General features: G+C 42.3%; 1 protein-coding gene across 1 annotated transcript; it reads left to right on the top strand.

Annotated features, from left to right (window-relative positions):
- The first annotated feature begins 12581 nt into the window (after nucleotides 1–12581).
- rpl5a (ribosomal protein L5a) lies at nucleotides 12582–19100 on the top strand. Its single transcript, XM_047367392.1, has 8 exons — nucleotides 12582–12700; nucleotides 13021–13090; nucleotides 13790–13905; nucleotides 13998–14132; nucleotides 14228–14430; nucleotides 18233–18410; nucleotides 18660–18748; nucleotides 18945–19100. Exons 1-8 carry the CDS (start codon nucleotides 12698–12700, stop codon nucleotides 19045–19047), a joined length of 897 nt encoding a protein of 298 aa, XP_047223348.1. The 5' UTR covers nucleotides 12582–12697; the 3' UTR covers nucleotides 19048–19100.
- The last annotated feature ends 4144 nt before the right edge of the window (nucleotides 19101–23244 follow it).

Raw genomic sequence — 23244 nt, 5'->3', positions numbered from 1 at the left:
AATCATCCGAGTATTTCTGCAGATGACAGGAGTCTGTCTTGTACTGGAAGTCTGAGGTGTACAGAGTGAAGAGGAATGGTGAGAGTACCGTCCCCTGTGGTGCTCCTGTGCTGCTGACTACCTGGTTAGACTCACAACCCTTCAGTCTCACAAACTGTGGTCTGTTTGTCAGGTAGTCTTTGATCCAGGAAATTGTTGAGGCCTCCACCTGAGTCTTCTGGAGTTTCTGACAAAGGAAATCAGGCAGAATTGTGTTAAATGCACTGGAGAAATCAAAGAACATGATCCTCACAGTGCTACTGGCTTTGTCCAGATGACAGTGAGTTTGTTGAAGCAGGCGTAAGATTTAATCTTCAACTCCAACTCCTCGTGATAAGCAAACTGAAGGGGGTCCTGATAGTTTATTGTTTGCTTACTCAGGTGGGCCATCAGGAGTCTCTCTCGGACCTTCATGATGTGGGATGTCAGGGAAACAGGTCTATAGTCATTGAGGAGTTTTCTTTGGTACAAGACAAGGGGGTCTATGAGGTAAGAACGCTGTCAAAAACAATGTGTATGTAAAGACGGAAATGTGTGCATATTAGTCAATAGTTGTGCACAAGTAAAATCCAAAAGAGGTATTGTATATTTTCTCTATAAGAATACAAAATAAATGTTACAGCTTCAAGAAATTACAAACACAAAGTTCAAGTTTACAGTTATGGTTTATTCTTTATGAATACAATATGCAATAACAATTTGTGAATACGATTTCTTTTCTATGAGAATACGAATTTACATCAGCGACTTGGTGTCACTTGATCTCAGGCTGGTTAGTGGAGCACAGAGTTAGTTGATTCGCGTTGCGCATGCGCTGTCACACTCCTCGCTGCCAGTAAACGTGGTGCCGGGATTGGATGACGGAAAAAGGCAATGGGAGATAATTCAGTCTAAAAGGAATATTAGGAACAGAGGGGAGATAGGGGGGAAATCAAAAGTATTATAAATAAAGCATTGTTCTTATTTTTATGAAATACAAAACTAAAACATAGAATATAGTGGGTGGAGTTATACAATGAAGTACAATAGGTGGCGGTACCGCCAGCAGAAGTGGAATGTATACTGTAGCCAAAACACTGATGACCTCTCTGTGTAAATAATTTGGACGAAACCTCACCGCTACCACCTTTTGTTGTCGGATGAGCTAACCCCTCCCTCCTACATCCCTATGTCTAAAGGGATTGCTCAAACCAGCTCTCCATCCAACAGGTCCGGACTTCCCCAAACCTGAAAGGTCTTACTAAGCAGGTTTAATGAAAGTTCTGTTTAAGCTGGTGTGGGAAGTGACTCACCTAGCCTCTGAAAGCCTTCATACAAAAGTCTTGCCCTTTTTCAACTGGTGGTCTGGACGACTGAGTAGCTTATCGCAGTCATCCACACTTTCAACAGTCACTTTTGTTCACGGCTGCTCATTCCCTAATTTTACAACTGGTTCTTGGTATATGGGCTAGGTTGATTTTAGTGGCTCAGCACGAGCCCCAGGGGCGCTGTTTTAATAAACTTGGCTAAGGCAACCTATAAAAACCTCCTAAAATATCTGGACTGCAGAGACAGCACTTCACAGTAACATGTCCTGGATTACACCATCTGTTGTTCACAAGTACTACCAGTCCACCTCCTTTACATTTGCCGCTCCTCTTTAAATCTCTGTCTGCTTGTATGGTTAAAAGGCCCGGCAGAGAGACGCTGGAGTTGGGGATATGATCCTGGAGCCATGTCTCGGTAAAACCATAATACTACATTTCCGGTACTCTAGCTGGGTCCTTGGTAGGGCTTGGAGTTTATCCAACTTGTTTCCCAATGATCTCACATTGCCCATCATAATCGACGGAAGAGATGGTTTGAACTTCTTCCTTCTCTCTCTTCTCTTAGCTCCTGCTCTGCATCCACGGCGTCTCCTTTTCAACTCATCAGGGATTTGGAGTTGTAGCTGAAGTATTATTTGTGTTTTTGAGATATTAATCAGCTGCTCGCAGTGATAAGAAACAACCCCATTGTCATGGCAATGCATCATCACAAATGTCCAAAAGTAGAAAAGTATTAGGAAAAATCCTCCCAGCTGCACAGCATCCGACACCAGAGAAGACAGTCGTCCAAAAAAAATCAACTGTATCCACCACAAGAGGAATTTGAGTTTCCAAAAAAGAATAAATCAAAATTAAAAGTAACAGAGCTACTCAGTGGACAGCTCAGCCCCTCTCTTCACCCGAGTGTTCAAAACATGCGGCCGAAGATCTGATGATACGACAACAAAGTCGATCCTCCTCCTGCCTAGGGTGTCCTGGTACCAAGTGCACTGATGGACAGCCTTATGTTTGAACATGGTGTTCATTATGGACAATCCGTGACTAGCACAGAAGTCCAATAACAAAACACCACTCGGATTCAGATCGGGGAGGCCATTCCTCCCGATCATGCCTCTCCAGGTGTCACTGTCGTTTCCCACGTGAGCGATGAAGTCCCCCAGCAGAATAATGGAGTCCCCGGGAGAGGCCCTATCCAGCACCCCCGACAGGTACGCCAAGAAGGCCGGATACTCCGCACTACCACTCGGCCCGTAAGCCGAAATGTCAGTCAGAGACCTGTCCCCAAACCGAAAGCGCAGGGATGCGACCCTCTCATCCACTGGGGTAAATCCCAACACGAGACGGCTGAGCTGGGGGGCAACAAGCAAACCCACCCCAGCCCGCCGCCTCTCCCTGTGGGCCACTCCAGAGTAGAAAAGAGTCCAGCCCCTCTCGAGGAGATGGGTTCCAGAGCCCAAGCTGTGTGTGAAGGCGAGCCCGACTAGTCTTGACTAGTCTCGACTAAACGTCTAGTCGATATCTCAACCTCCCGCACAAGCTCAGGCTCCTTCTCCTCCAGCGAGGTGACATTCTACGTCCCTAGAGCCAGCCTAAGCATCTGAGGATCAGGCCGCCGAGGTCTCCACCTTGGTCCGCCGCCCAATCCTCTTTGCACCGGTCCCTCACGGTTCCCCCTGCAGGTGGTGGGCCCACTGGAGGATGGCCTCGCGTCTCTTGTTTGGGCTTGGCCCGGCCGGGTCCCGCGAGGAGCAACCCAGCCACCAGGCGCTCTCCGACGAGTCCCAACCCCAGGCCTGGCTCCAGTTGGGACCCCGGCTCCGCCGTACCATGCGACGTCACGTGCCTCGATTTAGTAGTCGTCATGAGGGGTTCTTGAACCGCTCTTTGTCTGACCCGTCACCAAGAGCCTGTTTGTCAAGGGAGACCCGACCAGGGGCATTTAAGCTGGGGAAATATTATTTCTGAAGAAGAAATGACTAGAGCCATCATAGGTCCTGTGTCATCCCTCCAGTAAAATATTTACATGCAATCCATGTGTGGGGTAGCCTCTCCATCTCTCACAAGTCTGGCACATTTATTTGCAATTCTGGCTTCCTTAGTCACAGAACAGAGTCATGAATACAGCCTGGGAATAAACTGTTCTACAAGAACAACAATGCAAGGCATATTTTGTGATGATCTGTGTTTTTCAATAGAATGGTGCACCATGTCACAAAGTGGCTCAGAACACATTTTACACCTTGCAAGTGCAATAGCCCATGTCAAACTTGTAAAATCCTCTCTAACAATGCCAAGCAGCTTTTGGTAGAGGCAGTGTGATGATGTGGAGCAACATATTCCTTACTAGAAAAACAACAGTTGTTGTCATTGGAAGCAATGTAAATGTAGAGAAATCGAGGGATGAGATTACCAAGGCTATCAACCCAAGGCTATCCCATATCTCCACTATTAGGGACTACACTATATCCTATAGAATATAATGCCACTTTCCATTTATCTCAGATCTGGGATGTCTGAATGACGTAATCTCTCTTCATTGCCCATATATGGCCATTATAACAATGACAATAACACTTCTACGCAGTATTTCATGTATATAAACAGCGTTAAAACATCTTGTCTTATAGACAGTGAAAAGTGTTACGTGTACGACTGACTAAATGTTACATTGAATAAAAAAGAACTGCTACAAACAGTCAAGGTAAGAATGTTTTATTACTGCTGGTGCGAGTACCAGCCATCTTGAATGCAGAAGTAGGTTATGGTCATGTTGCCCAGACATACCAACTGATAATTGCAACTTTCAGGGGTGCTCCAGTTGAAATTTCCTACTTGGAGGTTGGAATTCTGACTTCCAAGTACAAATGTAATGCACCATAAGTGCTGGGTCCCTACCTCCAGAATTTAGGAAGTAGGGGTTGGAAAGGCCTGCCTGCAGTCCTGACCTCAACCCCACTGAAGACTTGTGGGATCAGGTTGGCCGTGCTGTTCATGCCAAATTATAGTTTTATTGTACTTATTGTATTCACAATCATTCAGTTTTACATTGGAGTCAAACCAATAACATATGCAAGGATAATGACATAAAAAAGCAAAAACACCACATATTACAAGTCACTAGCAGCAATAAATGTACCTGACAAAAACAAACAAATAAGTCTGAAACAATAGTTCCCAAATTAGGGTTGGGACCTGTGTGGGCCATAACAGGCGGGCTTGAGATTGTTTCTAGGAATCAAAATAAAGATCAGTATACATTTTTTGAAGTAGGGTTCTGTTGAGATCTTATTACCGGTCAATATCTTACCTGTAGGAGATTTTGTACGTTTCTTAGCCTCTTCGCGTTGATGAAACAGATTTTGGTCCAATAGCCAGCAGCTGTCTTTCATATAAACACTCAAATGCAGTTTTTTTATTATGGTTAATGGAGTTTAACGAAAATTCAACATGGAAGACATCTTTAAATCTAACCCTAAGATGTTTATTCAAGAGCATGTCATTCTCAGCATTCACGTCTTCCACTGGGGTCTGAGAACCAAAGATATAAACATTCACTAAAAACCTTTTCTAATTGCATCCCTGTCTTTTCTTTGTGAGTCTTTCCAGGTTGAATTTAGATAGAGGTCGTGGTTATTTGAAATGAAAACCAAGTCTGTCCACATGCTGTAATAGTGACCTTTGCATGTGAGATGTTCTTTAAAACAGAACCTGTGGAGCCAATCCTGCCAGTCCCTTCCTGCTACAGAGTTAATAGTAAGAATCAAAATAAATGCTTTTTATTGTGTTTCTACAATAACTTACCTTCCACTGACAAGGTATCATACAGATCTCACACCAGCTCAGTCTTAGTGCTGATTACCTGGATGGTAAATAACAATCTTATACACACATGATTGCAGTTTAAAGGTTTATTAAACAGTGTTCCAATAAACCCTTTTTACTTATGCTTTTAAGGTGGGAGCTCTGTTAAGATAATAGAAATGAGCTCTGTTAGCTGGAAAAGTAAGCCGAAAAGTTAATTGAGTTACCTAGCCTTCTAGAGGTATGATATTTACTGCTCATGAGCAGAACCCAATTTTAAAAAAGATGCTTATTATAAAAAAATTTGCTTATTGGATATGTATTTGCATAAATTCTTACAACAAACAATGATTTCTTTTTTTACGGATTTTACATTTTGTGATTTTTTTTTAATTTGTATCAGCTTTTTTTCTACTCAAAATTTCAATGTGACATGATTTAAATCTAATAAGTTACAATAAAAATAAAAATAAGGATGCAATTGTAGTAATCCTTATTTCAGGTAAAACTGACATGAATTTCTGCACAACCCATGCACATCCATTTGAAGACACCAATATAAAAAGTAGGGATCACAATTTGTATTTTCATCATCATCTTGTGATAATTTGAAAAAATATATCCTCAAATAAATGTGTAATGTGTTTTCATTTTCAGTTTATTATATAGGCCTGGGGATGGCTCACCGGATCTCTGGTGATCTGATAGACTGATGTTTTCATATGTGTGGAATAAATGTACAATTGCTTTTACTGCAAAACTTTTCAAAGACATAGCATATTTTGAAAACCAGCTAATTTGTCAGCAAATAACTTAATAAATTACAAAATCGTGACTCAGAATTATGACTGGATCTGTTAAATGTGAAAGAATCCCATGAATCCACTCCACCACTATGTACTGTATCTACTTATCTGAGAACTCTTGATTCCATATCTTCTAAGTGATCCTGTGTTAATCACAGCTTCATGATTCGGACAGTACCAGCACCAGACTGCAGCACAGTGATAAAGAGATGGATGTTCGGTGTGAGAAGACTCTGAATCTTACTTGTCCTGTTGCTTATGTTACTATACTTTTTCTAGCTGATGATGAATGCCTGCTCACTTGGGATGTGCCGTCAGTGCTGATGTCAGAACAGTATGTTATGACAGCAATGGAAACAATGTTCAGCCTAAGCCATTCATATGGTCCCAATAAAAACTGTTGGCTCATTTCTCTGATTCAAATGTTGGATTTATGCTGTAGGGACAGAAGTTGGACAGTTTTAATCGAGCATCAGATTAAAAATTGTAATTCAGATTTTTGGGTTGGAGAAGCGACAAGAAGGAGCCTCATCGTTCTTTATGAGTACCATTTTACATATAAAACAGATCTGATCAGACTTTACTGAACATCTTCCCCTTGATGAATTAAGCAATGATAAGATGGATTATGATGTATAATTATGTTATTGGAGTAATGAGGACTCTGTGCTGGTCCGTTGTGGTGAAGAGAGAGCTGAGCCAAATAGCAAAGCTTTTGACTTACCGGTTGGTCTATGTTCCTACGCTCACCTATGGGCAAGAACGAGATCCCGGATACAAGCGGCCGTAATGAGCCTCCGTAGGGTGGCCAGACACTCCCTTAGAGATAGGGTGAGGAGCTCGGCCATCCAGGAGGAGGATATCATCCAATTAGAGCCACTGCTCCTCCACATCGAGAGGAGTCAGTTGAGAGGGTTCCGCCATCTATACCAGATGTCTCCGGGACGCCTCCCGCAGGAGGTGTTCCAGGCACATCCCACAAGGAGGAGGCCCAGAGGACGGCGCAGGACACGCTGGAGGGACTATGTCTCTCGGCTGGCCTGGGAATGCCCTAAGCTTCCTCCAGAGGAGCTGAAGGAGGTCTCTAGGGAGAAGGAAGTCTGGAATATGGGGAATATGGTGTTGAACAAAGCTTTGGGAGCGCAGCCCGCCAGAAAGTGTAGCTCAGTGAAATGCACAGTCATAAAACATCCCCCAACTCTGGGCGGGGGTGAGCACACAAAGAGTTATAAAACTTTTGGCGGCAAGCTAGTAAGCAGTAAAGTGAAGACAAAGAAATGGTGAATTTTCCCATGAGGTTATTATGACAGTTCAGTTTCACAGCGCACCGGCGCACAAGTGTTTGCACGGTAAAGACACACTTGCGTGACACGGCGGTCTCCGAAAGTACCAGCAAGTTTCAAAACAATGGCATGCACATACAATTCAGAAAACATTAGACTCTAAATGGCGACTCTAATCGCACTAAAATTTCCTACTCTATCTTTAATAAAGAAATACAGAAAAAAGAAAAAAAGATAGGTTTTATTTTGTTGGAGTCTTCCTTCTGAGCAGAGGGAGAGAGGAGGACGGGGAAAGTTGGAAATTAATGTGCGTCCACAGTTCACTTCAGGAAGAGCAATCAATCTTCGTCCTTTGTCCTCCTTGGCAAAAAGGAATAATATGATCTGACCGTCAGCAGTCGACTAGAATCAAGCAAGGAGGGAAAGTTGCGTCTCCTTGAAACTCTGTGGTTTTGGTTACGTGTTAAACTTACGTCTTCGATCGGCAAAGTGAAATTTCTGGCCTTCTCATTCCAGAAACCTTGTTTGTGAATTTTTCGTTGGCCAATGAAGGAGAATAAATGAAATCCACTTGGGACTCTTCTCCAGAAATTGATGCGCTTCAGTTGCTGGTCCGGCTTCCAGCGTGAAAAGCAAAAGGTGGGTCGTCTCATCCTCTGTTATATAGTTGACGGTGGCCTCAGGGCTGCGACGCCCCCGTCTTATCAGCTGCAGTGGCCGCTGGGTTTTGTAGGACAGACTATCCTGCAGTACGAATGGCCAATGACGTCGGAAAGGCATAGTGGCGTCCAACAACGTGCAAATGGTCCAATATTCAGCAAACAAGTGGTCCAACATGAGGGCGGTTTGCATGTTCTCCCTAAGCACACATGGATTCTGTTCAGGTACTCCCACTTCCTCCCACAGTCTGAACCCTGTTCATTGTGGGTGCTTGATCATCCTGTCTGTACATAGTTTTTTTTAACTTTCTTTAAAAACCCTTCCTGTGTTTAACCAAGTTTTATGAATGGGTGTGCCCAAGTCTGCTTTCGAGTAAAAAGTTAGTGGAAGCTGGTTGCCCCGTATGACATTAAAATGAAAGCAGCAAAACATGGCCAATAAAAGAAATATACTTGTTTTATCTAACATTTTCCATTTAAGAAGATATACATTTCCATTAAAAATCTTATACTAAAAGAATTACAGATGTGTCCACCTGCATCAGCTCTATTTGCTGGAGGACCTAGTTTGTACCAGTTTTGAATTTTGGTCAGGGGACACACAAAACTAGGGCAGTAAATGGCCCCTGGAACACACTTTGGACATTCCCGGTGTATACTGTCTATCAACATTTCAAAAGAATGAAATACACTTAGAAAAAAAGCTGTTACATTACAGCTGTTATACCATAGATTTAACCACTGACTCTTAAATCTGAAACAAAGTGGATGCAGTGGGTGTTGTTTGCTCATTACTCTTGTTAGATGTCTGGCAGCTACAATCTGCTGCTGACTAATGGAACTTTGGTTGACACAAGATGACAGGCTGTTGCACCTGTAGAGACAAAACAAAGTGGTGAGGTAGAAAACTAATGTCAGACAACACTCTAGACCAGGGGTGGGCAACTCCAGTCCTTGAGGGCCAGTGTCCTTGGTCCAAAACTCCTGCTCTAGAGGCACCCTCCCTAGGGTATAACATGGTAGTAGCAGCATCATGCTGTGGGGATCCTTCTCTTCAGGAGGGACTTGGCTGCCTTTCAGAGTGGATGGGAAGATGAATGGAGCTAAATACAAGGCAGAGGTTTACCTTTCAAACAAAAGAACAGCCCTAAATATACAGCCATAACTATAACTGAATTGTTTAGATGGGTTGTTTATGTGTTAGAATGACCCAGTCAAAGCCCAGACCTATGTCCAATTGAGAATTTGAAGCAGGAAAATTGATATTCACAAACGCTATCCATCCTGCATAATGGAACTTCAGATAATCTGTAAAGAAGAATGGTATTAATTCTATAGCAGGAAGAGACTGATAAATAAATACTGCAAAAAACTGGCAGTGAAAAGTGGTTTTATAAGGTATCGACTCAGGAGGGCTAAATGAAAATGCACACCATACCTTTCAGATTTCTGTTTGTAAAAAAATGGGAAAACCATGCATAATTTTACTGTCACTTTGTAATAATTAACATATCCCAAATGTTTCATGGAAGTTTAGAAATGCACTGTGAGAAAATATTAAAAAGTTTGAGGGGTATCAGTACTTTTATGAGGCACTGCATACACAATGTATAAGTATATGTTGGGACATAACAGAAGTCTTTTAGCAGCTATTGCCATAGTCATGGTCATCACTGAAGCTGGAATTAGGGGTCAGAAGATGTCTCTTCCACATAAATTGTCCAGGGGATGTGAATGTCTTGACTTTAGTTCAGGCTGAAACAGTTGAGAAATATCTTGACCTTTTAGAGGATTTCAAATCTGCCCAAATATCAGAGATTTCTTCACTGATCCTAATTGTCATCATTCTACTGAGGAGCATGATTTCACAACATGCACTGACGAAGCATTAGCAGTCCTGAATGTCACCAGCTTTTTTCAGTTGAATTACTTTATTACAATACTTAGTTGCTTGGTGCAATGCAAATGAAAACCCCACTACATGTCCTTTGATAAGGATTCTGGAATGTTTGGTATCTAAATCTAACACGAATACACGAGCTAAGAGTTGCATTAGGTCTACTGTTCCTTCCAAAATATTCATACCACTTGACCCTTCTAACATTTGTCATGGTAAAACCACAAACCTCTGTGTTTGTCATTTGGATACTGTGCAACAGACATAGAGCATGATTGTAAAGTGGAAGGAAAATCGTACATGGCTTTACCAATAAAAAAATTAGAAAAGTGTGAAGGGCATTTGCATTCAGCCCTTCTGTGTCAGTACTTTTTGGGACCACCTTTTGCCTGCGGTTACAGCCCTATGAGGTATGTCTATCACGTTCTTGGTTTGGATTGGACCAAAGTGCTTGGCAGCCGCACGATGAGAGGAAGACTTTTCTTTAATTAAAGGTCTCCAAAACGTAACATAATCCAACAAGTACAAACATGAGTCGAGCCAAAAACTTACATGTGTACATAGTTCTGTAACATAGCAAAACTGAGCATAAACAAGGGTAGTGAATGAGGAATAGTGACGGAGGAACCAGCGGGGAACAAAGAACACACACCAACTTATATGCAGGGAGAAAACAAAGGCAGGTAATTACAGGAACTAAGAACAGGTGTGGCAAGGAGACATGGAGGCATAAGGGAGAGGTGGAACTAATTAACAAAGGAAACCATAGACCTAAGAACAGTTAATACAAAAACACAAACCAAGTCCAAGGATGTCATACCATGACAATGTCTCTACCAACATCTCACATCTACAACTAAAATATTGGCCCATTCTTCTTTGCAAAACAGCTCAAGCTCAGTCAGGTTGGATGGGAGCCGGGCCATTCTAACACACTCTATGCAGAAATGTGTTAAAAGTGGCTCGGTGGGGGGCGTAGCGCGTGAGCACATATAGAGGCTATAGTCCTCGAGGTGGCTGTCCCGGGTTTGAGTCCCGGACCCGGCGTCCTTGGCCGAATGTCTCCTCCTCTCTTTGCCCCTCCTTCCTGTCTGCCTACTATCAAAAATAAAGGCCTCTAGTGCCAGATAAATGTTTTTTTAAATAAATTAAAAAATGGCTCGGTGGAAGGGTTGATTTGTACCCTTCCACTGCTTCTCTGACAGCTTCCCTGTCAGTGCTGAAGAAAAGCATTCCCATAGATGATCCACTACCACGTTTCACAGTGGAGATTATGTGTTCTGGGGGATGTACAGTGTCAATTTTTCCATGCACCCAAAAAATGTAGGATGTAGGCCAAAAAGGTCGATTTTGTTGTCATGTGGCCAGAACATCTTGTTTCTCATGTTTGCCTTGTCCCCTATGGTTTGTGATAAAGTGTAAACACCACTTTTTGGGGTTTTCTTTCAGATAAAGTTTTCATTTTGCCATTTTTCTGTGGCCGGATTTTTGTAGTGCAAAACAAATGATAACCCAACCTGAGCTGTGGGTCTCTGCAGCTTCTTCAGTTACCTTTGGCTTCTTGGCAGCCTCTCTTATTGATGCTCTCCTTGTCCGGCTTCTTGGTTTAGGTGGTCGGCCATGTGTCGGTAGGTTTGCAGTTGTGCCATACTTTTTCATGTTAAGATGATGGATTGCTCTATGAGATGTCCAAAGCTTGGGATATTGTTTTATAGCTACACTGAATTTCAGGGTTTAATTATCTGTAGGCCATACTCATCAAAATTAAAAGAAGAAAAGACTTGAAATATTATACTCTATGTGTATAATGCATGTGTTTTATGTTCTAAAATGAAATAAATATTGAACTTTTTTACAATATTCAAATTTCCTTTGTTGTACCTGTATTTAATACAATGCTCAAAAAAATAAAGGGAACACTCAAATAACACATCCTAGATCTGAATGAATGAAATATTCTCATTGTATACTTTGTTCTGTACAAAGTTGAATGTGTTGACAACAAAATCACACAAAAATCCTCAATGGAAATCAAATTTATTAACCAATGGAGGCCTGGATTTGAAGTAACACAGAAAATTAAAGTGGAAAAACACACTACAGGCTGATCCAACTTTGATGTAATGTCCTTAAAACAAGTCAGAATGAGACTCAGTATTGTGTGTGGCCTCCACGTGCCTGTATGACCTCCCTACAACGCCTGGGCATGCTCCTGATGAGACGGTGGATGGTCTCCTGAGGGATCTCCTCCCAGACCTGGACTAAAGCATCCACCAACTCCTGGACAGTCTGTGGTGCAACGTGATGTTGGTGGATGGAGCAAAACATGATGTCCCAGATGTGCTCAATTGTATTCAGGTCTGGGGAACAAGCAGGCCAGTCCATAGTTTCAATGTCTTCATCTTGCAGGAACTGCTGACACACTCCAGCCACATGAGGTCTAGCATTGTCCTGCAATAGGAGGAACCCAGGGCCAACCACACTATCATGGTCTCACAAGGGGTCTGAGGATCTCATCTCGGTACCTAATGGCAGTCAGGCTACCTCTGGCGAGCACATTGAGGGCAGTGTGGCCCTCCAAAGAAATGCCACCCCACACCATTACTGACCCACTGCCAAACCAGTCATGTTGAAGGATGTTGCAGGCAGCAGATCTCTGTCCACGGTGTCTCCAGACTCTGTCATTTCAGGTGGCAGAGCTGAATCAGAATTGTAGCCACTCTGCTGTGTCCTGGTGCCCTCTGTAGGTGTGTGTACGCCAAGTTTTCTTCTGACCCGACAGGTGGCGCTGCCGCATGGCTAAACTGGCGTTTTGCCGGAAGAAAAGAAGTGACGTGTACGAGGCTTCCGTATCCTGTAGGTCGTTTCTGGGGCTGTGGAGGAAGAAGAGTGAATTTTACAGAAAATGGCAAGTATTAAGTTTTTATACATGCCTCATGGTGGACAGGAGGCGTGTGTGGAGATGTGTGTGGTTGTGTAGGAGTGTTTCTGGCCGTGTGTGGGGCAGATGGAGCTGGATGCCGGCGGGTGTTTGCTGGTTCTTGGCCGATGAGCCGCTTTGCTCCAGCGTGGCGACTCATGGCAGACTGGACCTCAGCTGACCTCCTGGATTCGCTCCAGAAACTTAAAGCTTCTGGTTGAGCCTTAACAACGGCTGATGGTTTCTATGACTACAGTTATGTTGCCATTAACGCTAAACTAACATCATCACCGTGTGCATGTTTGCAGGGTTTCGTCAAGGTGGTGAAAAATAAATCCTACTTCAGGAGATACGAGGTCAAATTCAGGAGAAGAAGAGGTAAAGGGCTGCATGTAACAGCTACCTGTCTGTGATTCCAAGCAGACATCTGTAGATGGTAGTAGGTGTGTTGGGGAAATCTTCCAGTGATATATGCCCACATAAATGGAAAAAGACCATTCAATGATACTGAGAGCATGCATATATGTAAAATGTAAAGTATCTGATGTCATGTATGGCCCTCTGTTTGCATGTAAAACATTTATTTTAAGGTCGTGACTCAAAGCTAAATATTCATTACACACGTTTGGCATGATCCATACATTTCTACTATGTGCTATGATTATCAGTGGCTGGAATCAATATTAATCAGCCAACTGACTTCTTATGAACAATTGATTGCAAGTTTGTTACTGTAGAAAAGTTTTTTTCTTTTTCAACTAATCAATTGGTCACAAATTGGAATCGGCAAATTTTCTCTTGGGTTCTGATCAGTGATCGGCAGGTCAGTACATGCAGCGTAAAGGTTTCCGCCCTCTTTCAAAAAGGTCTAGTATTTTTGGAGATATGACCTGGCGATTCCATTTTCTTTTCTGAAAGACTGAAACACAGAAATAATACAATTTGCTACAGGTATCATGATAGGAATGTAATCGCAAAAATCCAGCAGTTGGGGGGGAAAAAAATGACAGACTCATTGATGGCAATGTACCTAATGGAAGACTGTACCGCTGACTTTGGATCCTTTTAAATTATCAGAGGGGAAAACCGACTTCTTTGCCCGCAAACGCCTCGTTGTGCAGGACAAGAACAAGTACAACACCCCCAAGTACCGACTGATTGTCCGGCTGTCCAACAGGGATATCTGCTGCCAGGTTAGACTGACACGCACAGTTAAACACTTTTGAGTCATATGTTTTTAAAAAGGATCTGATCTACCTGTTTGCTAATTCCTCACATTGTCCAGATCGCCTACTCAAAGATCGAGGGAGACCACATAGTGAGTGCTGCTTACTCCCATGAATTGCCCAAATACGGGATCAACGTGGGCCTCACAAACTACGCTGCAGCCTACTGCACCGGGCTTCTGCTGGCCCGCAGGGTAAATGAACAACTGCATGTCTTATTGAGTTTTATGCAGTGGTATAGGGTGTCCCATCTGATTTCTGAACCTTTACGCCTGTTCTCACTTGTTAGCTGCTGCACAAGTTTGGAATGGATCAGATATATGAAGGTCAGGTGGAGGTAACGGGAGATGAGTTTAACGTGGAGAGTGTCGATGGGCAGCCAGGCGCCTTCACCTGTTACCTGGACGCAGGGTTGGCCAGAACCACCACGGGAAACAAGGTCTTTGGAGCCCTGAAGGGAGCAGTGGACGGAGGACTGGCCATTCCTCACAGGTCAGTATACAGAAACCACAGCGGTACACAGAGCAGGAGGAGAGAATGAGCGAACCAGGAATTTTTGATGCATTACAAAAAATGTCTGAACTGTGCCTTGAGAAAAGGAGGGAGTAAAATAAGATGCAAGGAGGATCTGTTTCCAGCAGAGCTTCACTGTATACAAACATTCAGATGGCTGCAGTGTAAAACTCTCCTGAGCAAATCATTTTTCCCATTTCCACAAAATAAAACAGCAAGACACTACGGAACCACAACCATGGTTCCCACAGTTTGGGTCTCGACACGTTTGGGGACCCACAGAGACCGATAATATGCATAAAGTCTGGGCAGCACATGCACACAGCGGCCACTCTAGGGATGGGTACCTTTCACATTTGAACCGATACCTGGTACCTGGGCATCGGTACTCAGTGGTATCAGTTTCCAGTATTTTTATGTGGTAACAAATGTCATTTCGTTTAATAATAAAACTCAAAACTTTCCATATTCACAAAGAATCGTATGACTAAAAGTAGCTCCTAGTGATGTCATTCTAAGAAAAATCTTAGAATTTCTTGAATTCTAAGATTTTTCTTAGAATTTTACTTTGGTAAGATAAAAGTTATTTACGAAGCATCTTAGACCTGAGGCCTGGTTCACATGGCAGGATTTTTATGCCGATTTTTGCCCTGATCTTCCCCTTCCAACATGCCCCATCATCATCATGGCTCTTAAGATACGCTTATGAGATATTCCTGCTGTGTGTGGGACAACTCTGACCTCAATTTAGGGAAATTCATAATGTTGTATTGTCTTGGTCCGATGACTTACGGTGTGGGGTGTTCCACTAGGACAAACGAGCACGCAGCCTGTTGAACGTGAAGTGTAGCCAATCAGAAAGTGATGTGACGGAAACAGGGAAAGGAATTACTCTGAACTCAAGCTTAAACTCGAGACAGTTTTCTGAAATCTCGATGTTTGTGAGTGAAATCTGTTTGTGTCCTGTTATACATACCTATTTTTTTTATCGTCATGTGTGGGGTCCCTCAGGCTTTAAAAAATCAGCCGACCATTTGAAAATCCTTAAAGAGCCCCTAAAGTGAGGAAATGTTAAGATTAGTGAGAGTGTCTTAAGCAGAGAAGATGGTGGGAAGACCGAGAGAAATTCTCCAACAATGAATAACAGTGATTTAATAAGATGCTATCGGCTCAATCGCGCAGGGATCCACCCCCTAAACAGTGGAGTAATCTAGTGCATAAACTTCTATAACAATCATACAATTATTAGTATAGAGATAAGATTAACCCTATCATCCCCCTAGGGGGAAATTAAATAGTTTCAGCAGCAGGACAGATTAAAGGTGAACCTCTGGTAAGGTATTACAAACAATATAGTACAGAATTTGTTAAATATTTACATACTGCAAAATGCTTCAAAAAATACATTAGGGGAAAAACAAAAAATAAAATATATATATATATATATATATATATATATATATATATATATATACAGTCAGTCATCTTCTACACCGCTTATTCCATAGTGGGTTGCGGGGAAGCTGGTGCCTATTTCCAGCAGCCCAGGGGTGGGAGGCAGGGTACACCCTGGACAGGTCATCAATCCATCCCAGGGCAACACAGAGACACACAGGACAAACAACCATGCACACACTATCACATCCATCCTTCCATTTTCTTCCGTTTATCATAGTCCCTCCAGCGTGTCCTGGGTCTTCCTCTGGGCCTCCTCCCAGTGGGACATGCTCAGAACACCTCACCAGGGAGGCGCTCAGGAGGCATCCTAACCAGATGCCTGAGCCACCTCAACTGGCTCAAATATTCTCAATTATCCCTTTTAAGAAATATTAATTTTGTGCTTGTGTATTATCATTATCATCGTGAAGACGTGGCTCTACTCTGAGTCCCTCCCGGATTACTGAGCTTCTCACTTTAAACTGCCATACCATCTCGCTGGTTGTTCTCTGGTTCTCAGTGATGATAAACAGTACGCTGAGCAAAATGTAGTTGGTCCTTCATTTGCATCGGCTGATGTTTACTGTCCTTTTCAAGACGGGTCTGAGAGAAGCAAGTTCAACTGAAGCAAACATACAGGTCCTTCTCAAAATATTAGCATATTGTGATAAAGTTCATTATTTTCCATAATGTCATGATGAAAATTTAACATTCATATATTTTAGATTCATTGCACACTAACTGAAATATTTCAGGTCTTTTATTGTCTTAATACAGATGATTTTGGCATACAGCTCATGAAAACCCAAAATTCCTATCTCACAAAATTAGCATATTATTAAAAGGGTCTCTAAACGAGCTATGAACCTAATCATCTGAATCAACGAGTTAACTCTAAACACCTGCAAAAGATTCCTGAGGCCTTTAAAACTCCCAGCCTGGTTCATCACTCAAAACCCCAATCATGGGTAAGACTGCCGACCTGACTGCTGTCCAGAAGGCCACTATTGACACCCTCAAGCAAGAGGGTAAGACACAGAAAGACATTTCTGTACGAATAGGCTGTTCCCAGAGTGCTGTATCAAGGCACCTCAGTGGGAAGTCTGTGGGAAGGAAAAAGTGTGGCAGAAAACGCTGCACAACGAGAAGAGGTGACCGGACCCTGAGGAAGATTGTGGAGAAGGGCCGATTCCAGACCTTGGGGGACCTGCGGAAGCAGTGGACTGAGTCTGGAGTAGAAACATCCAGAGCCACCGTGCACAGGCGTGTGCAGGAAATGGGCTACAGGTGCCGCATTCCCCAGGTCAAGCCACTTTTGAACCAGAAACAGCGGCAGAAGCGTCTGACCTGGGCTACAGAGAAGCAGCACTGGACTGTTGCTCAGTGGTCCAAAGTACTTTTTTCGGATGAAAGCAAATTCTGCATGTCATTCGGAAATCAAGGTGCCAGAGTCTGGAGGAAGACTGGGGAGAAGGAAATGCCAAAATGCCAGAAGTCCAGTGTCAAGTACCCACAGTCAGTGATGGTCTGGGGTGCCGTGTCAGCTGCTGGTGTTGGTCCACTGTGTTTTATCAAGGGCAGGGTCAATGCAGCTAGCTATCAGGAGATTTTGGAGCACTTCATGCTTCCATCTGCTGAAAAGCTTTATGGAGATGAAGATTTCATTTTTCAGCATGACCCGGCACCTGCTCACAGTGCCAAAACCACTGGTAAATGGTTTACTGACCATGGTATCACTGTGCTCAATTGGCCTGCCAACTCTCCTGACCTGAACCCCATAGAGAATCTGTGGGATATTGTGAAGAGAACGTTGAGAGACTCAAGACCCAACACTCTGGATGAGCTAAAGGCCGCTATCGAAGCATCCTGGGCCTCCATAAGACCTCAGCAGTGCCACAGGCTGATTGCCTCCATGCCACGCCGCATTGAAGCAGTCATTTCTGCAAAAGGATTCCCGACCAAGTATTGAGTGCATAACTGTACATGATTATTTGAAGGTTGATGTTTTTTGTATTAAAAACACTTTTCTTTTATTGGTCGGATGAAATATGCTAATTTTGTGAGATAGGAATTTTGGGTTTTCATGAGCTGTATGCCACAATCATCTGTATTAAGACAATAAAAGACCTGAAATATTTCAGTTAGTGTGCAATGAATCTAAAATATATGAATGTTAAATTTTCATCATGACATTATGGAAAATAATGAACTTTATCACAATATGCTAATATTTTGAGAAGGACCTGTACAGTAACTGGGTTACTGTGGGTTTACTGGATTAAGGAGAATCAGGGTACCATTGTCTGTGCTTCACTTTCTGATTTAGTCTTGTTTTTGTGCGCAGTTTGAAACGCTTCCCTGGTTATGACACAGAGAGCAAAGAGTTCAACGCAGAAGTGCATCGAAAACACATCATGGGCATGAACGTGGCAGATTACATGTCCTATCTGATGGAGGAGGATGAGGATGCCTACAAGAAGCAGTTCTCTCGCTTCATTAAGAACGGAGTCACACCAGACACAGTAGGATCGGTTCTTTGGTCTCAAAAAGAAATCAAACTTTGCGACAATTTTTTCTGCCCATTGCTTGTCTTAGTTCTCTGCTTCTCAGTGATGATAAATAGCCTGCTGAGCTAAATGTAGTTGGTCCTTCATTTGCATTGGCTGATGTTTACTGTCCTTTTCAAGACGGGTCTGAGAGAAGCACAACTATTCATTCTGAAGACTGAAATGCTCCAAGCTGCCGCTCATATGTTGCAATTTTGCTTTCAGGTAGAAGAAATGTATAAGAAAGCCCACGACGCTATCAGAGCGAATCCTGTACTTGAAAAGAAACCTAAAAGAGACGTCACAAAAAAGAGGTGGGTCCCCGATTGTGTTAGAATGCTTCCATTTTGTAAATATAGCCCTACCTATCACATTGATTTAAAAAACTGCCCACGTTTAATGACAGATTCCTGGTGTGTGTTAAAAAATGTCAGGCCTAAATGGACCAGCTTTTCTCTCAGCCGTTGCAGTGAATCTTAATGATTTAGCTTTTTGTCTGTTCTCGTGCAGGTGGAACCGAGCCAAGTTATCCCTGGCCCAGAGGAAGAACCGGGTCGCCCAGAAAAAGGCCAGCTTCTTACGAGCACAAGAACAAGAAGCAGGGGATGGTTAGGGGTGCGACAGAACAAGCCAGCACATCACAGACAAATAAATATATTCAAGTCACCCCTGTCTCTTTAGTTCTTACCTTTCCCTGTGACTGTAATGGAGTACTGCATGGTTTATTTTTAAGCAGTGGTTGTCAATTTATGTAAAGTACTTTAACAGTACATTTTCAGATTCCATCACAGCTGATGGGCAACCTACAACAGTAGTGCAACAAGACTTAAAATTGTTCCAGTTACAATAACTAAGGTTCTCTATAGTTAGAAAGTGGGATAAATCTCTAACCAAACCTCAAAATCCAATATGGCTGCATTGTGATTACATTTTAGGAGTTGCATAAGTTTATTTGCATTTCTAAAATGTTTCACTCATACAGCATTATAGTCTTGTTTAATTAACATGCTACTATGGTGTCTTAAAATATGAGTAATCAGAATCAGCTTTATTGCCAAGTCCGTGCATACAAACAAGGAATTTGACTCCGGTACACTTTGCTCTTTTGTTCTGTTTTTGCATTACAGAATATACACATTTACAATGTACAATATACACATATCTAACAGAAAAGGTGCATTTGCAACATCTGTATGCTGTTGTTTTGTACTCTATTGAATGTTCAACAGGGAAACAGCCTGGGGGAAGAAACTGTTTCTGTGGCGGCTGGTTTTAGTAAACAGTGCTCTGTAGCAGCGGACCGAAGGTAAAACTGAACAGTTTATGTGCAGGGTGTGTGGGGTCTGCAGAGATTTTTCCAGCTCTTTTTCTGACCCCAGACCTGTATAAGTCCTGGATGGAGGGAAGGTCAGCCCGGATCATTCTCTCTGCAGTCCTGATTATTCGTTGCAGTCTGGACCTGTCCTGTTTTGTGGATGAGCCAAACCACACTGAGATGGATGAAGACAGGACAGATTGAATGATGGCAGCGTAGAAGATGACCAGCAGCTCCTGTGGAAGGTTGAACTTCTTGAGTTGCCTCAGGAAGTACAGTCTCTGCTGGGCCTTCTTTCAAACAGTGTCTATGTGTGAAGACCATCTCAGGTCCTCAGAGATGGTGGTTCCTAAGAACCTGAAGTGGTCCACGGCCGATACAGTTGTTGAGGATGGTGTATGGGGGTGGTGTTCTCCGAAAGTCCACCACCATTTCCACAGTCTTGAGTGGATTCAGTTCAAGGTAGTTCTGACCGCAGCAGTGTACCAGCCGATCCACCTGCTGTCTGTATGCAGACTCATCACCGTCCTGGATCAGTCCAATGACAGTGGTGTCGTCTGCAAACTTAAGGAGTTTCACGGACGAGTTTCATGAGGTGCAGTCATTTGTGTACAGAGAGAAGAGGAGTGGGGATAGTGAGAAATACAGATGCATCTCTAAATTTGAATAAGATTACAAATTTCATTTATGAATTAAGACTGAAAAGGGGGTTATCAGTAAGGATATCAGCCTTGTGAATAATATGTCCATGCACTGTACAGTACAAGCACTCTGGCCTTGGTTAGGGCCCTTTTTTGGATGTACCTCTACATGCAGCATGCCATGGAGGAGATCAGAAAGAGGTTAATGGCAGCTTTCAGCTCATCAGCAATTTTGTGCTCTGGAGTCGCTTTGTTTTCACAACAGCCAGAGAGTCTCTGTGGGGTTTAGGACAGACCAGTTTGTTGGTCCATCAACACAATGATACCATGGTCAATAAAGCAGGTATTGGTACTTCTGGTACTAAGTTTGGATAATGAAAACATCTCCAGAAAGGATGTACAGGTGAGGGGAGACATGGAGTTTTCTAGAATCTCCCGTCAGGCAGCCATTGACTCTAGCTGCAGTGAATCTTTCCCAAATTCTTAAATGGATTCTTAAACAATCCTGTCAGAGCTGTTCTTATCTGTTTCTTGTGTGCCAGTTTATCACTTGATCATTTTCTGGTTTTGTGTTGCCTACTTCAGTTCACACTTTACAGTTCGTAAAGTGTTTTCTTCTGCTTTTTGTTTAAAACAAGGATCAACCTGTTCAAACAACTCTTTACAACTGTTGGTGCTAATTGTATTAAAGTTTGCATTTTACCATGCTTTGAAATGAATCCACACAGACACATTATGACAGTAAGTGGTATGGCATTTAATTGTGCAAAAATCATGCTGGTTTCTTCAAAAGGAAAACATCAACACTCAAGGCAGCACTGACTAAGCTTGATGTGCTCCACAGGTCGACTAGGTCTACAGTTCAGTGGTTGAAGTGATTTTAATCCAGCTACAATGAAAAGGAACTTTTATTTTTGTTGTTTTAAATCGACATCGAATGAGTTCACATTTCCACTGATGGTAGACATTTTTAAAATAACTTCAGTATTGTGTGACCCAGAATCCAAAAATGTACCATGTTACAGATCTCTTCAGTGAAAAATACAAACATGGAAGATTCACACACGATGATGTTCACTGTGTAAGAAATGCCTGGTGTTGTGAATGCAGAAACTGAAGATCCATAAAGATGGTAATGGAAAAAAATATTAACTTTCATTACAAGTGTGAGCACTTTATATTTCACTTTTATCTAACCATTTTAAATATACATTTGACAAAAACATTCCTGTCCTTAAGAGCATTTTTAAATAAAGACAAACTGACATAAAGGCCTGTCAGATGGTTTTGGCTACTGAGGTCAAAGATTTGCACAGTTCTATTAAATCACAGTTTGGAGTAAGAGTACAGCTTGTCCTGCCTTCACCATCTTGATGTTCCAGCTTCAGACAATCCTAATCTGGACACGGTAAATCTCTTCATTTCTTTGCTTTTATATCGGTCATTCTTGTCAGCACTTGCAGTCATGTTCAAGTTAATAGTCCAACATTAGACCAATCACTGTTTTTAGTGGAAATATTTCTACATGATAAAATAAACAGACATGACCTGCATGTTGCTGATTTTGGGTAACTGAATCATTATGTAAAACAGACTGTGCTCAAAATAATAGCAGTTGGTCCTCATTTAGGGATGAAGGCCACAAATGCTGTACATGCTGGTTTCTCTGAAAATTAGAGTAAAATTGTTCCAGACATTGTCCAGAAGATGGTACTTTGATTAAAACGTTAATAGGAGAGGGGAAGACAAGAAAAGAATTGCAGAACATGACAGGCTGATCTGCCATAATTATTTCAAATGTTTAAAAATGGAAACCAAAACAGAAGAAAACAGAAAAGTACTGTTCAGATGGATCAATGAGTAGCACAAAGGGCAAACAGCTCAAGGGTGGTTTAGTTACCTGTGAGTACTGTAACGCTTAAAAGACATCTATGTGAAGACCCTGCAGAGTCCCACTGTTAATATTAAAACCTGATATGATGTAGAGGTTCAAATGTGCCTAATGAGATATGAAGGAAGAACATTGTTTTTTTTTTTTTTTTTTCATTCTAGAGGCCCCAGTCTGTTTGTCAGATGACCCCTAAACATAGAATTCAAGCCACAGTATACAAAGCATGGCGGCACAGACATCATGATTTGGGGTTGTTTTTTATACTGTGGTACCCGGCCTATTAATGGCATCCCAGGGGTCATGGATCACTCTGAATACATTACAATACTTGAAAAGGTCATGTTGGCTTATGCCGAAGAAGAAATGCTCTTGAAATGGATGTGTCAACAGAAACAACCTGAAACACACCAATAATAGAGCCACGTCTTGGTTCTAGACCAACAAACTTAACAATATGCAGTGGCCAGTCCAATCCCCAGACCTGAATCCAACCGAGAACCAGTAGAGTAACATCATCTGTGAATGTTTTCCAACCATCCTGGTAAAGAGTACCTGCTCGCATGTGCCACAAGTAGGTCGAATCCATGTAACACACATGTGAAGCAGTCCTCAGAAACATACAGACGAAAAATTTGGTTCAGTGATTGACAAGAAAACAAAAACTTTAGGCATTTCTTTTGTTACAGTAAAAGTTTCAATTTGACACTGCTATTTGTTTTAAATAGTCATGTCACCTTTTCCTGACTTTTTGTAGAGTTAGAACAAATGTGATGTTTTTCTTCACGTATTGCTTTGGAATAGAACGTGCAACATTTCTATCGCATTTCCGTTTATGGAAATAAATGCTCTTCTAGAATTTTGAGCTTTACTCTTTTTTTAAGATCACACCTTTATTTTGAACACGACTATATATGTAAAGTAGTTCACCATCAGAATGACATTAAGTTAGGATGTCCTACCAGT

Source organism: Girardinichthys multiradiatus, chromosome 6, assembly GCF_021462225.1.
Source record: "Girardinichthys multiradiatus isolate DD_20200921_A chromosome 6, DD_fGirMul_XY1, whole genome shotgun sequence".
Lineage (NCBI taxonomy): Eukaryota > Metazoa > Chordata > Actinopteri > Cyprinodontiformes > Goodeidae > Girardinichthys > Girardinichthys multiradiatus.
This window is presented reverse-complemented; position numbering and strand designations above follow the sequence as displayed.

Coding starts and splice junctions, on each gene's coding strand:
- rpl5a (XM_047367392.1), top strand. Junction 14,133..14,227: donor GGCTTCTGCTGGCCCGCAGG/GTAAATGAACAA, acceptor CTCACTTGTTAG/CTGCTGCACAAGTTTGGAAT. Junction 18,749..18,944: donor AGAGACGTCACAAAAAAGAG/GTGGGTCCCCGA, acceptor GTTCTCGTGCAG/GTGGAACCGAGCCAAGTTAT.